Source organism: Toxotes jaculatrix, chromosome 16 (assembly GCF_017976425.1).
Source record: "Toxotes jaculatrix isolate fToxJac2 chromosome 16, fToxJac2.pri, whole genome shotgun sequence".
In the NCBI taxonomy this organism is placed as follows: domain Eukaryota; kingdom Metazoa; phylum Chordata; class Actinopteri; family Toxotidae; genus Toxotes; species Toxotes jaculatrix.
The window spans coordinates 25,186,527-25,200,670 of record NC_054409.1 but is presented as its reverse complement, the minus strand read 5'-3'; the positions used below and the strand labels follow the sequence as shown (position 1 = coordinate 25,200,670).

Below are 14,144 nucleotides of genomic sequence, written 5' to 3'. Positions count from 1 at the left end.
TTCACAAACCAGGTCTGAATGTGAGCCGTGTTTATATGGACATGTCTGAGTCCAGGTGGGTGAGGAGCCGGATCAGCTGTCTGAGCTGTGACAGGACCGAACACAGGGGGGCGCCAGTAGACCACAGTCTGAACACGGTCCGGACCTGGACACGGTCCAGACCTGGACACGGTCCTGGTGTTTGTCGTATTTGACGTGTGGAGTTTGTTAATGAGAAAATCACAGCGTCAGTTGTGAGTGTTGGAAAGTTATTAGATCCCAGAAAGAGATTTTATATGTAATGAAACACGGTCCGTCCTGAAACCTGCAGCAGCGTCTGATGAGTTTTTCATTACTGACTCAGAAAAAGCTGAAAGTGTCTCAGTGACTTCAGCTCATCTGTTTCTGATCAGTATTGATCATCAGACCTGCTCTGCAGATTCCTGCGTGATCTTAGTATTTTGTTATATTTATATATTTGCATTGCGCGCTGATTCCACGCAGCTGAAATGAACCGAACTCATTTTTACTGTTCGTGAGAAAAGATGAAATAATGTGACTGAACTTTTTTTGTGGAAACGGGAAGCTGCTGGTGTGGTGCTGGTCTGATGCTGGTGTGGTGCTGGTGTGGTGCTGGTGTGGTGCTGGTCTGATGCTGGTGTGATACTGGTGTGGTGCTGGTGTGATACTGGTGTGGTGCTGGTGTGGTGCTGGTGTGATACTGGTGTGGTGCTGGTGTGGTGGATTTCTCTCCTCTTTCTAAAGCTCCGGTGTTTGTGAAGCTAAGAGGCCGAAGCACGGATCCTGATCCGGATCCAGAGGGTTTCGATGAGGTGAACTGACCTGGGCCTGTGTGTGTGAACCCGCCTGCTTTAACGTTTATTTAATGAATAATTGATTTTACAGAGAAACAGAAACTTTCTCTCTTTAAACGCTGAATAGATTCATATTTATATCCGGATGTTGATTCATCTGAATTCTCTTTAAATTCAGCTTCTTCCATAAAAACTGAAAAAGTCCGTTTAACATCAAACAGACTCGTTTCCGTTTGATCATCCAGAGAATCAGAGCCGAGCCTCTCATCCAATCAGGACGCTCTCCTGAACACCGACCGCCTACGTCACTGCCAGGTCATCCAATCCGGACAGAGCCCCCCTCGCCCCCGGGCCCACCCCCCCGCCCTCCGTTTCCTCCTCTCAAACTTTGGACCCGGAGCCTGATAGACCGCCGGACCAGATGATCCGCTTTTATTATCTCAGAACTTCTTGAACTCAGCAGAGAAAGACTCTCTCTCATCGGCCTGGGTTGGAAGTGGGCCTGGATCCGGGACCGTCTGCGGGGGAAGCTGAGGTCCTCCTGCGGTGCTCAGGTTCATTCTGGGTCTTTTACTGAAGCTGGAAAATTTGGGAATTTGCTGGTAGATCGAGCCTGACATGGGTTTTGAGTGTGACTCCAGGAAAGAGCGGGTTTTGGTTTAGTTTCAGTGCGGACTCTGTCAGGTGCGCAGGGCCCTAACCCCACAGAGACCTGCCCCAGTCCTCCCGGATCACCCAGAGAAGTGGTAATGTTAGCGGTGGGTCAGATGGACGGGTCCCGACAGAGCGCCTTCCTCCTCAGCACCCCTCCTTTGGCAGCTCTGCACAGCATGACCGAGATGAAGACCCCGCTGTATCCCGCGTACCCGCTCTCCTCCACCGGCCCCAACTCTTCTACCTCACCGGCCACCACCTCTCCCAACCCGGGCGGCATGGCCGTGTCCTCCCCGGGGATCAAAAGCTCCACGGGGCTGTCGTCGGGGCTCGGCTCCCCGCAGCAGTGCTCCTCCGCCACCCCTCACGGAATTAACGACATCCTCAACCGGCCCTCCGTCTCCTCTGCCGGCGCCACAGTCGCCGTGGCCGCCGCCGCCGCCTCGTCCTCGGCGGGGATTCTGTCAGGGCTGCCCCGGTTCAGCAGCCTCAGTCCTCCGCCGCCTCCCGGACTTTACTTCACCCCCAGCGCCGCGGCGGTCGCGGTGGCCCGGTACCCGAAGCCCTTGGCGGACCTTCCGGGCAGGACGCCGATCTTCTGGCCCGGAGTTATGCAGAGCCCGCACTGGAGGGACGCCCGGTTTGCGTGTTCACCCCGTAAGTGTGTGCGGTGTCCGTGCGGCTTGTTAAATATTCAGATAATAATAAAATGATTTGCTGAGAATAAAACAGCGCTGAAGGCCTGAGTGTTAGAGCCGAGCTTCTCTGACTGTCCACAGAAATAAGCAGGGCTCACCCTCTCACTCCTGTCTGCTTTTCATGCTTTCATCTCTTCACTGTTTCAGATCAGAACTCCGTGTTACTGGACAAAGACGGGAAAAGAAAACACACGCGACCCACGTTTTCTGGACAACAGATTTTTGCGCTGGAAAAAACTTTTGAACAGACTAAATATCTGGCGGGGCCGGAGAGAGCGCGGCTGGCCTACTCCCTGGGAATGACGGAGAGCCAGGTCAAGGTAATTCAGAAGTGCACTGACAAAACCGGCAAATTAACAAAGAAACACAGCCCAGGAAAATCCGATTCTTCTGTTTGCAGAAGAGAAAAATAACTTTTTATCTCACGCAAAATTATTTTCTTGATTTTTGATCAAACGCTTCCAGTAAATTAAAAATTTCACCTTCAGTTAAATTAATTTAACTCATGTTTTCTGCAGCTTTTTCAGCCCGAACCTCAAAAATCAAAACATCGAATCAAAATGCCATTTAATGCAAAAGCTTCCATAAGGCCTTTCTATCATTCTGGCATGAGCTTCATTTCATCCGCTGTTGTGTTGCATGGAATTCTATTTATTATTATTATTATTATTATTATTATTATTATTATTATTGTCATTATTATTATTATTGTCATTATTATTTTATTAATAATATTAATATTATTTTGAATGTGGTTCTGGGCACAAACTTTTTTGGATTATTATAATTATCATCACGCTTTAATGCTCAGAGTCTAAAATCAAAGCTGCCGCTTCTTAATCAGAGAATCAAAGCAAAAAGTGAAATGTGTGTGTGTGTGTGTGTGTGTGTGTGTGTGTGTGTGTGTGTCTCAGGTGTGGTTTCAGAACAGAAGAACTAAGTGGAGGAAAAAGCACGCGGCGGAAATGGCCTCGGCTAAAAAGAAGCAGGACTCGGAGACCGAGCGGCTGAAGGGGACATCGGACAACGAGGACGAAGACGACGACTACAACAAACCTCTGGACCCGAACTCGGACGACGAGAAGATCACACAGCTGCTGAAGAAACACAAACCGGGCTCGGCTCTGCTGCTCCACACGTCGGAGAACGACAGCTCCTAACCGCCCCGCGGCGGGACCGGGCTCCCGGACTCGGTCGCACCCGAAGCTTCGCTTCGTTTTCCCGCTGATTCTTTTCGTTTTGTTGTCTCGGTGGTGGAGGAGGACTCCTGCCCGCGCGGCGCGAGGACACCGCAGAGGACACGTCAGGCCAAATCACGGACCGGGCCCGCAGAGACGGTACCGAGCCTGTAAATAGAACCGTGAGTCGCGCGAACAGAGACGATCCTGCTGTGAATAATTTAAATGTGAGGACAGGATTTTACAGACTGCTCAGATCAGCTGATTTCATTTTGTATTTCAGTGACAATTTATTCCACTAAATACCCACGAGCCCTGCTGCGGGTCCGTGAAGGCCTCCTGACTCATCAGTCTCAAATTAGGAGGAGATCCTGAACGCACCACACGCACCTGTACATACATGAGAAAAATCTGCTCCCACGTTTCTAATTTATCTGTTTGAGTTGTGAGTGACGCCTGCAGCTGTGTATCATGGCAGGTGAATGTAACGCACTTTTATTTAATAAAAACTCAAAGGTTTGATTTGGTTTGTTCCACCTGAAAAAAAAAATGGACCGGAGCTGATTAACCAATTAATCACGGCCTTAATCGAATATTCTAATCGATATTCATTCTTTAACTCCTGATTTTATTCCTGCCGCGACGCCGCCACGTTATTATTATTACTATTATTATTACTGTTATTATTCATATTATTATTTAGATCGACACTATTATTATTATTATTATTATTATTATTATTATTATTATTATTATTATTATTATTATTATTATTATTATTATTATTGTTGTTATTATTGTTATTATTATTATTGGTGTTATCAGTGTGTCGCTTTCTTATTTGCCGCCCTCTGCGCTTTAAGTTTCGGGGATAAATTCAAACCTTTCTTTTTTTTTTCGCGAACCGAGAAACGTCAAAATCCGCTTTAATGTCAGAAAATGGTTTGAAGGAGAAAAGTGTGAAAATGAAGACACACACACACACACACACACACACTGTTCACGGCTTCATCAGCTGCTGATGTTTGATGATCAGCTGTGGATCCGGATGTAACTGATGTGTCTGATCATAAACACGATGACTGAAAAAAAAATCCACGAAGGAAAAAACGTTTTGAAACGAAAGAAACCGCGGATCGTTTTTTTTTTCTTCTTCCCGCCGAACTCCGGCAGACACAGCGGCCGGAGGCGGCTGCTGCTCGGCTGAAGTCACGAACACGCGGCGCACTGGCTTCACCCTCAGTGAAAATTAATCATAACAATAATAATAATCGTAATTTTTTTTTCTAGAACTATAATTTTTATTTTATGATGTTGAACCGTTCTGACATTAACTGGATTTATTTTTTAAAACTGAAATAAACATTTTTTCATGTTTTCCACGAACAAATCTAAATTCACTGCGACAGACAGAAGCTGGTCACAGAGACCTGGTCTGGATCCGGCGCGTGTCCTGAAAAATTCTCCGATGAGAAATTCTCATCAGTCATCTCATCATTTCACTGAGGAAGACCCACAGCATCCAAAATACACAACTCAACAAAATACACAACCCAACGAAACCAGCTAAATCAAATGTAAATGAAATATAAACCTGATATAAAACCTGACCTGTGACTGACGCAGCATTAAATCTGTCAGAGTCTGAACGTTTGTGTTTTTCACTCTGACAAAACAAAAACAAATAATTTTTTTCAGTTCAGTTCAGTTATTATTTATTCAGCTCCTCAGTCAGAACTGTCTCAGAGCTCTTTACAGACCCAGAGTCTGACCCCAGATCAGCAGACACAGCTCCCTGTGAACCTGGCTCGTATGGGGGACCCTCCTGCTGAGGGCCGGGCTGGGTGAGAGGAGGGAGAGGAGGAACAAACACCTGGGTGTAAAGATGGCGGTGACGCTGGAGTCCAGGTGAAACCACATCCAGACGAACATCACGCGTCAGAGCATCAGGAGAAAAATCTACAGGATCAGGCCCCACACACACTTCAGCAGCACCGGCTCCACTCTGATGGGGATGAGGGCCCCGCAGGATGAGGGCCCCGCAGGGGGGCTCTGCTGTCACATCAGAGGAAGACGCTGATTCATCGATGGTGAACAGAATTATTTGAAGCATTAATGTGTGTCACTGTTTGCTGTCTGTCCTTCACTGTTCCAACTCTGACACACAGTGATGATGAGACCTGAGGCCGGACGGACTGAAGGGGTCCAGCGGGCAGAGGCCCTGAGGCCCCGGGGCCCAAAGGCAACAGCTTAGTAGATGCAGGTCGTAGTTTTTTAATTCTATTTTATTATTTAGCTGCACAGAGCTGGGCGAGCTCTGTGCAGCTGATCAGCTTTCAGGCTGATGTCTGTGTGGATCTACTTTCATCCAAATATAAAATAAAGACGCAGATAAAAACACGTCTTCTTCTGTAAGACGGAGACGAGGACATGGTCTGATGCTGGTTAGTCACAGTAACTTTGCACCATCAAATCAAAAACCGCCCGAGCAGCCTGCCGTCTCAGAGGACTTCCTGTTCTCCTCTGTCACAGTTAACTGAACGTCTCTGCGTCTGGACTTTCAGCAAAATGCCTGAAGATGTCTCCTTGGACTCTGGGACAGTGAGACGGACATTGGTCATTGTTTTCTGACATTTCATTGAAAAAGAAACCAGCAGATGGCCCGAGGCCGCCGTACCTGTCAGGGACACATGAGCTTTAAGTGTGAGTGTGTGACGATCCTCAGGATTTCTACGGGACGATGGACAGTTTGTCCACTCTGCGATTCATCACGTCTCATGTCTGCTCGTGTCCTTTTTTATCACCTGTGCTCGGTCAGTTCCGATTCACCTGTCACCATCTCTCAGTCCCAGCAGAGGTTCCACCTGAACCTGGAGAACAATCCAGAACAAGAAGGTCAAAAGTGTGTGTGTGTGTGTGTGTGTGTGTGTGTGTGTGTGTGTGTGTGTGTGTGTGTGTGTGTGTGTACACCTGTTCACCCAGGTTCAGCCACTGCGTCACAGATTTCTGATGATTGAACATTTATCTGTGGCTGATCAGGAAACATCTGTAACGACCTGGAATCTGATTCGTCCTCAGCGACGCCTCTCTGACACGATGGCAGTGAACAGGTGAGTCTCACCTGCTGCAGGAGTCTCACAGCAGCTTTACACGTTTTACACTTTTCATTTTTAGTCTCGTTCATCACGTCCAGGAGGGGGGAGGAGTCAGAGGCAGCCCACCTGGTCTGTTTCCAGCCAGGTATTTTCACCATGTTATAAAGGTGAAATGCTAAAAAACATGTTTGATGTAAAATACGTTTTAATATTTAAACAGGAAAATAACACACACACACACACACACACACACAGACACATAAACACACAGACACACATCTGACAGCTTCTGTAATAAAACCATCTTCTGGCTGAAATGTTTTCCTGATGCTCTGATGTCAGTGTCCTTCTGTGTCTGTGGTTGTGTGGTTGTGTTGTTGTGTGTTTGTGTGGTTGTGTTGTTGTGTGTTTGTGAGGTTGTGTGTTTGTGAGGTTGTGTGTTTGTGAGGTTGTGTGTTTGTGAGGTTGTGTGGTTGTGTGTTTGTGTGGTTGTGTGTTTGTGAGGTTGTGTGGTTGTGTGTTTGTGAGGTTGTGTGTTTGTGAGGTTGTGTGTTTGTGAGGTTGTGTGTTTGTGAGGTTGTGTGTTTGTGTGTTTGTGTTGTTGTGTGGTTGTGTGTTTGTGTGGTTGTGTGGTTGTGTGTTTGTGTGGTTGTGTGTTTGTGTGGTTGTGTTGTTGTGTGTTTGTGAGGTTGTGTGTTTGTGAGGTTGTGTGTTTGTGAGGTTGTGTGTTTGTGAGGTTGTGTGGTTGTGTGTTTGTGTGGTTGTGTGTTTGTGAGGTTGTGTGGTTGTGTGTTTGTGAGGTTGTGTGTTTGTGAGGTTGTGTGTTTGTGAGGTTGTGTGTTTGTGAGGTTGTGTGTTTGTGTGTTTGTGTTGTTGTGTGGTTGTGTGTTTGTGTGGTTGTGTGGTTGTGTTGTTGTGTGTTTGTGTGTTTGTGTGCATGCAGCTGGTTTCACGTGTTTGAATCCAGCCTGTTAGGTTTCAGTTCTACCTGTTGACTCACACTGAACCTGTTTGCTGGCGTGACTAATGTGTTAGCATTAGCTGATCTTTATAAAGAGCCCATTGACAGGCTCTCAGTTGACCATGTACTACAAGAGATTACACACAAGGACATGTGTTGGGGGGGGGGGGGGGGGGGGGGCATGAATGGTGGTCTTATCTCCCTCTAACCCGCCTGGAGCCGTGTGATAAGGAGCGCCTTGGGATCCTCCATTAAGAGAAGCTAACAGGCCACAGCAGCAGGAGCAGCAGCAGAGGCCTCCTCCCCCTCCTCCTCCTCCTCCTCCTCCTCCTCTTCCCCCTCCTCCTCCTCCTCCTCCTCCTCCTCCTCCTCCTCCTCCCCCTCCTCCTCCTCCTCCTCCTCTTCCCCCTCCTCCTCCTCCTCCTCCTCCTCTTCCCCCTCCTCCTCCTCCTCCTCCTCCTCTTCCCCCTCCTCCTCCTCCTCCTCCTCCTCCTCCCCCTCCTCCTCCTCCTCTCACCTTCCTCCCTGTAACCACAGCTTCATGGTTGAGTGGAAACATTGTGCGAGCTGCAGCTCTGAATGCAGCTCTCTCTCACAGAATGGAATTCACTCCTGCAGCATTTTGCTGCTCACTGAGTGCAGTAATCACCGGCCCGCAGGGTATGGAAATAAAGTCCGTGTTAATTGCTCTGTCTGCTTCAGAGAGTTAATGACAACTTATGTGAATCAGTGAGCGAATCCCAGGCCATGTGGGCTTTACAGCAGGTGCTCCTCCAGAGGAAGACCTCACCTGCTGGCTCCTGAACGTGGATCATCTGATGGAGGAGATATAATCTGTGTCGCTGTTATCAGCCGGTCCCTCAGCTCTGGGTGCTAACCTCCTTCAAGTATTTATTCAGAGATAATCTCCTTTAATGATGTTTCACCTCTCTCCCTCTGTCACGGCGGCGTCGCCTGTAAACTGGCTGCTGGTGAACAGGTGTCGTATGACAGCTACTCACAGGCAAACACAGGAACCACATATCACAGACTAATCCCTGTGTGTGTGTGTGTGTGTGTGTGTGTGTGTGTGTGTGTGTGTGTGTGTGTGCTTCCTGCAGGGAGGTGGAGTCTCTCCCTGACAGTAACCAGTCACATTAGCATCTGATGCATGAAACATCATCAACGGTCGTTCTGGGTTTGTGACTTTGTCCGACACACCTGTGTCGGCCAATCAGTGCATGGAGTGGGTGTGGCTGTCAGACTGTGGAAAGGTACCTCCATAAAGCCCCAGATCCAACAGGGATTCAGCCGCTGGTCTGAAACAGACTGAGACCTTTAACTGTGTCAGAACAAAGCAGAGACAAACTGTTGTGATTGATGATGAGGATGAAGTCGGTCACGGCCTTCCTGAAGGATGGACGGCGGTGAAACGCAGCCTGTTATTCCTCCTGCTCGGGGACCGAGGGGAGGGGGAGGTGAGGCAGAGCTAAGTAATGACAGAATGAGCACCTTCAGTGGACTCTGGCAATGAAAAACCCTGCCCTCATCACCCGAGTCTTTTGTTCTGAATTTTATTAGCACTAGCCACGCTAAAATAACCTGTTAGCACGTATCATAGTGCAGCAATAATAACCTCCTCAATCATATTTTAAAAGTCACGTCAAGGCGGCCTGGTGTAATTCATCTCTATGCAAATACCTCGGTGTCAGCCCATTAGTGTGTTGCTACAGGGGTTTTATTAAAATGCATTCTTCCCCACTCTCTTCGTACTCAGGACTAATAAAACACGAGCCCTGCTGCACAAGAATTATAGTGACTATTAGGGAAACATATGGACAGCGTGCACTCGGAGAATAAAACCAACAGATAAAGTGGCAGGGTCAGGGTGGGGAGCAAACACTTAGGGAATGGCAGGGAAGTAATAGATTGTGCCCGGGCTGTCTGACGCAGACCTGGAAATCAAAGCCTGATTATACATTCATTTGGGTGGGGGCTCACTGGAATGACCCCCCCCCCACACACACACCCCAGCTCACCTGCACCTCCTCCACAGCTCTGCTTTCTGCCAGCTCACAGTGTCTCTGTGTCATAAATTGAGAAGACACTAAAAAGGTAATAAACTGCATTAGGCCTTTAATGAAATTAAAACAATGGAGAGGGGCTGGTTCAGTGGCGAGGGGTGTGCACTGCAGAGAGCTGCTACTCATCAATGCTACAGCTGCCGCACGGCGTGCTAGCAACCTGCAGACAGGACACGTGTGTACCTGTGTTTTCATGACACCTGGTGCCATGTTAATGCTCGAGCAGCAGAGCGGGAGGCAGGACTGTACAGATTACCATAAACAAAGCAGTTCCGTGCAGTTGGCCTGAATCCTTACCTGAGTCCAGCCCCACGGACACGAGCTGACATCATCAACTGTAACAGGCGTGAGGACAGATGCATGTCAAGCTAACGTGGCCCTGAACCACAGTGAGAGACATCCTCCGTGTTATCCACATGACACGGAGGATGTCTCTCACTGTGGTTCAGTGAGAGACAGTGAGAGACATCCTCCGTTATCCACATGACAGAGCAGGTAAGAAACGTGTCATGGTTTGACCACGTCTGATGTCATTTTAATCCCTGAACAGAAACAGGCTAAAACATTTAAATTCAATTGTTCTGTAAGGAAACAGACTGATAGTTCTGTGTTTAACAGAAGGCTCAGCAGTTTAATGAAGCAGCTGCTCACTGTGGACTCACTGTCATGGAGCACACAGAGACATCAGGACTCACCTTCTATCAGTGGTGTAGGGACTGATGACCCCCCCCCCCCACGATTATCTGTCATTTAACGGTTTATCAAAGTCACAGGATCCTGTCATGCTTGTGTGAACGGTGGATTTTTCTGTTTTATGGACTCATTAATTTCTCGTGGATCATTAGCCTCCACACAGATCTCTGTTTTGACAAACGCAGCTGGTGAGTTATGCACAATGTGCTTCCTCCGGCTCAGCACCGCCTCTGACTGCATCACATGATAAACAGGGAGCACCCCATCACATTACCCAAATGTGTTTCTGGGGGTGTCCATGACTCCATTACAGCGACCGTATGACACATGTGATCATCGACGAGCTTTTCACGGTGACTGGAAACAACATTAAATATAATGAAGAATGAAGTAAAGCTCATCGTCTCTTCACATGAAGTGTAATCAGGTCTTTACAGGACGTCGTGTCGTGCTGTGGGAATAAGAACTGAGATTTAAATGAAAGTGAGTGTCTTCAACATGCTTTGGCTTTTTGCTGTGGGTTAAAGAATAAGCTGCAGGCATCAGAAGAAAACTGGTCCAGCTGTTAACAACTGCACCACACCAGTGACCCATCTCAGAAATCACCCTCCTCTCTCTGCCCCAGCGTCGCTGGTGCATGTGTGTGTGGTTCATTCACTTGCTGTGGGTAAAATGTGTGTGTAAAAACATACCTGGACAATGATAAAAGCTTCTTCTCCTTCAGTCAGTGACCTGGAGGTTCATATCAAACAAACCAAGTAAATGCTCACTGGACTAACTGAGGTTTGGCTCTAAATCAGCTTTGACATGTTATAACACAGTAGCAGTGAAATAAACATGTTTGTCAACAGACGAAAAGTTGGGTTTAACTACAAATATACAGACTGGCCCTTTAGTACAGCGCGCTTTGGGTTTGTATGGGTCAGTCACGCACACCTGTGTGATTGGCAGCAGGTGAGGAGGAGACCCAGAGAGGGCGGGGAGAGGCTGAAACATGGCGGCTACGGCGGACGGGAAGTGCCGGAAAAGCCGGAAGAGGCGGAGGATTGTGGCGGGATGTGGGGAGAGTAACGGCGGTTTAACGGTCTGGAAGTTAGCGCCTGCTCGCGCGGTGCTTGGCTCCGTTTGTTACCTTTGTTATGTTTGTTAGCCGCTAAGCTACCGGAAGAAGGCGGATGCTAGCTGCTTAGCTAGGCTGCTAATAGCCGCACAGTGAGGACGGGGAGTCCGTGAACCAGGACCCGGCGCTGGATTCGGAACAGACCGAGCCCGGAATGGGAGCACGGTACGGTCCTCTGCTGTGATGGCTCGTGTTTCCTGCACTACATTAACTTTTTACTATTAAAATCAACATTATGATTATTTATTGGTCAGATAAAAAGGTGTCTTGTGTCTGCAGCTGAACATTAGCTAGCGAGCTAACACGACTTGTGTTGTACTTTTCAGATGTTCCATGCTCAGGTTCCTGTCGGTTCCTGTCGGTTCCCGTTGGTTCCTGTTGGTTCCCGTCGGTTCCTGTTGGTTCCACCAGCATCTGTCCAGGACTGAAACCGAGCTGTGAGTTCAACATTTCATTTCTTTAGCTGTCTGACAGAAGACACATTTCCTGCTGCTGACACCAAACCCAAACTCTACGAGTCGTAATGTTCTGGGGATGTTCTGGTTAAGGAAGCAGAGACGTTTCCATGGTAACCCATTCTGCCAGCTTCAGATTTGGGGTTTAATTCAACAGTGAACTGAACTGGTTGTTGGTTTTTGAGGTTTTAACCTGCAGTAACTGATGTTTGACCACTTGGGGGCAGTGGAAACAAGCTGTGATCACAACACGGACATATCACAGTTTCTTAAGTTGAAATGTTGAACTTTCTCAAACAGTTTTATTTTGACATCGAACTGTTACAGCTCACCATGATCCTTCATCTGGAGCGGTCTCTGAGTCCCTCTGAGGACTCTCAGTCCAATGTCCCTCTCTTTTAGCTCTGTGTTTGGTCTCCACCAGCTCCTGAGGGAAACATCTGGCTCTGTAGCTGCTGATTGCTGCTCTGTGTTCACAGAGGCTTTTTACAGCTGTTTCTCTGGAAACTGGAGGTGGGCGGGGTTTTACAGATTGATGTGTTCAGGACGGTTGTTGACAGCATTAAATCCAGAATAACATCACACCTTTCAGCTGTGAGAAACTGTGTGTGTTTTGTGTAATTTGGCTGAAGTGTGCCTTTAATGCAGCGTGTTTGCAAAGCGGTGGTTATGAGTCGATCCACAGTCACAGTGAGTCAGACAGAGGTCGTGAGCGTAACTTTAACAAATAACAGTGAGAGCGTATTGATATTTACATCGGATTGTTGTGTGTCTCTGGTGTGGATTCCTCTGTGACCTTGCTGTCTCCACCGGACGCTCGCTCCGCCCGGTCCGACCTGCCCGGCCCGTTGTTTGGTTTATTGACTGACCGCGGACACGCTGCTGCTCCTCCATTGGCTTAAAGGGGTTTTTATTTTTTATTGGCAGGCCGGTGACAGGACGGTTTTGTTGAGGCTCTTTACACTTTAACAGCTCTGGGTATCAAAATGTGTTTTACAAGCTCTTGTAAAATCAAACAAAATGAAATAAAATCAAAAGGAGATGTGGAGCGGGCTGTGCTCAGCAAAAACAAGGCGAGGGTTCGGAGGAAACTGTCTGTAGCTCTTCTTCAGCACACTGAACACCTGAGGCTGACACTCTGATCATGAATGGAAACATCTGGCCTAAACATCTGGCCTACCTGTGGGACACTTCCGGCCTCCTGCCTTTAACTCAGAACGAGAAGCTGATGTTTTAGTTTAAAACTCAGTGATGATCAGTTTAGCAGGAGACGTTATCTGACAGATTGAGGCAACGTTTTTATTCCATCCTTTAATGATTAATAATAAAGTAGCTGCAGATTATTTTTGTTTTCATCAGCTGATAAATTGATCTGTACCAGAAACTGAATATAGCTGATTTACACTAAAATATCATTAAAGTCCTGGACCTGGACCGGAGGCCCCTCAGTGTGCTCCAGGTCTAACCCCGCCTTTACTGATACCTGCAGACATGTGACTGGGCTGCGTCTCCACACAGTGACGGGTCAGACCAGGACCAGAGTCCACAGCAGCAGTGATCAGACGTGACCTCGGGGGGACGGGGTCTCTCAGACGGAGTGCTCCGAGGACTCCGCTGCCGTCCTGCACGTCTCCACCCTCTGACAGACACCTTGACGATAAATAACTCTATGAAAAATGAGGAGGGAGGGAGAGCACAATAACCTGCTGAACTTGAGAACCTCTTCTCATCGATTATGGAAATCTCTCCGCTGCTGACCCGGGGTATTATGAGTCTAAAGTATTGATTAAATACGCAGAGGAAAATACTTTGGCAGTTAAATCAGACGCTGATTCGATTAGCTTTCCGCCGCCGCCGTTCAAAATCTACTGCTGTTTAAAAGCATTTCATTTTTGTCTATAAGCTGTGTTGTCTGGAAATTAAATTAGCTCTGGTGCAATGTTAATGTGGGGTGACCTTGGGTGGGTTAATGACCTTTGACCTTTGACCCAGTGGCGCGTCTGGTCATAAAGAAAGTAAAGGGAGGTACAGACCCTCAGGCACTTAAGCCCCCCTTTTCTCCTCGGGCCTCTCTGATTGGGCACAGACACATCAAATCATTTGGCGTTCAGATCAATAGCCTCTCGGAGGCTGACTTCATAAGTAGGTCATCAGAAGCGTTTGGGATATTAGCGCTGGGTGAAATGAGGCTGGCTGGAGTTCACGTTCACGTTACCCGGACTCTTCCGTCAGGACACGTGGGTTCTGCTAACTTTTCCACATCTGTGAGGCTAACGGCAGCACAGCTGTTCATCAGCTGCATGTTTTAATGGATGTCAGTCATTATTACTGCCCCCTGCTATAAAGATGAATGACACACTTTATGAATCAGGGCACTGTGTTGTAGTTTTACACCTGTAGCTGTACAGGTGTGTGTTTCCTCGTCTCCTGAGT

At 47.8% G+C, this 14,144-nt stretch overlaps 1 protein-coding gene across 1 annotated transcript; it reads left to right on the top strand.

Annotated features, from left to right (window-relative positions):
* The first annotated feature begins 1,543 nt into the window (after positions 1–1,543).
* On the top strand, positions 1,544–3,809 carry nkx6.1 (NK6 homeobox 1). The gene is made up of 3 exons (XM_041059217.1): positions 1,544–2,105; positions 2,294–2,466; positions 3,061–3,809. Exons 1-3 carry the CDS (start codon positions 1,544–1,546, stop codon positions 3,304–3,306), a joined length of 981 nt encoding a protein of 326 aa, XP_040915151.1. The 3' UTR covers positions 3,307–3,809.
* The last annotated feature ends 10,335 nt before the right edge of the window (positions 3,810–14,144 follow it).

Excerpts from the sequence above, each read along its gene's own strand:
- nkx6.1 (XM_041059217.1), top strand. The coding sequence starts at position 1,544 with ATGTTAGCGGTGGGTCAGATGGACGGGTCCCGACAGAGCGCCTTCCTC. Across the intron at positions 2,106-2,293 it reads CCGGTTTGCGTGTTCACCCC|ATCAGAACTCCGTGTTACTG; the intron begins GTAAGTGTGTGC and ends TCACTGTTTCAG. Across the intron at positions 2,467-3,060 it reads TGACGGAGAGCCAGGTCAAG|GTGTGGTTTCAGAACAGAAG; the intron begins GTAATTCAGAAG and ends TGTGTGTCTCAG.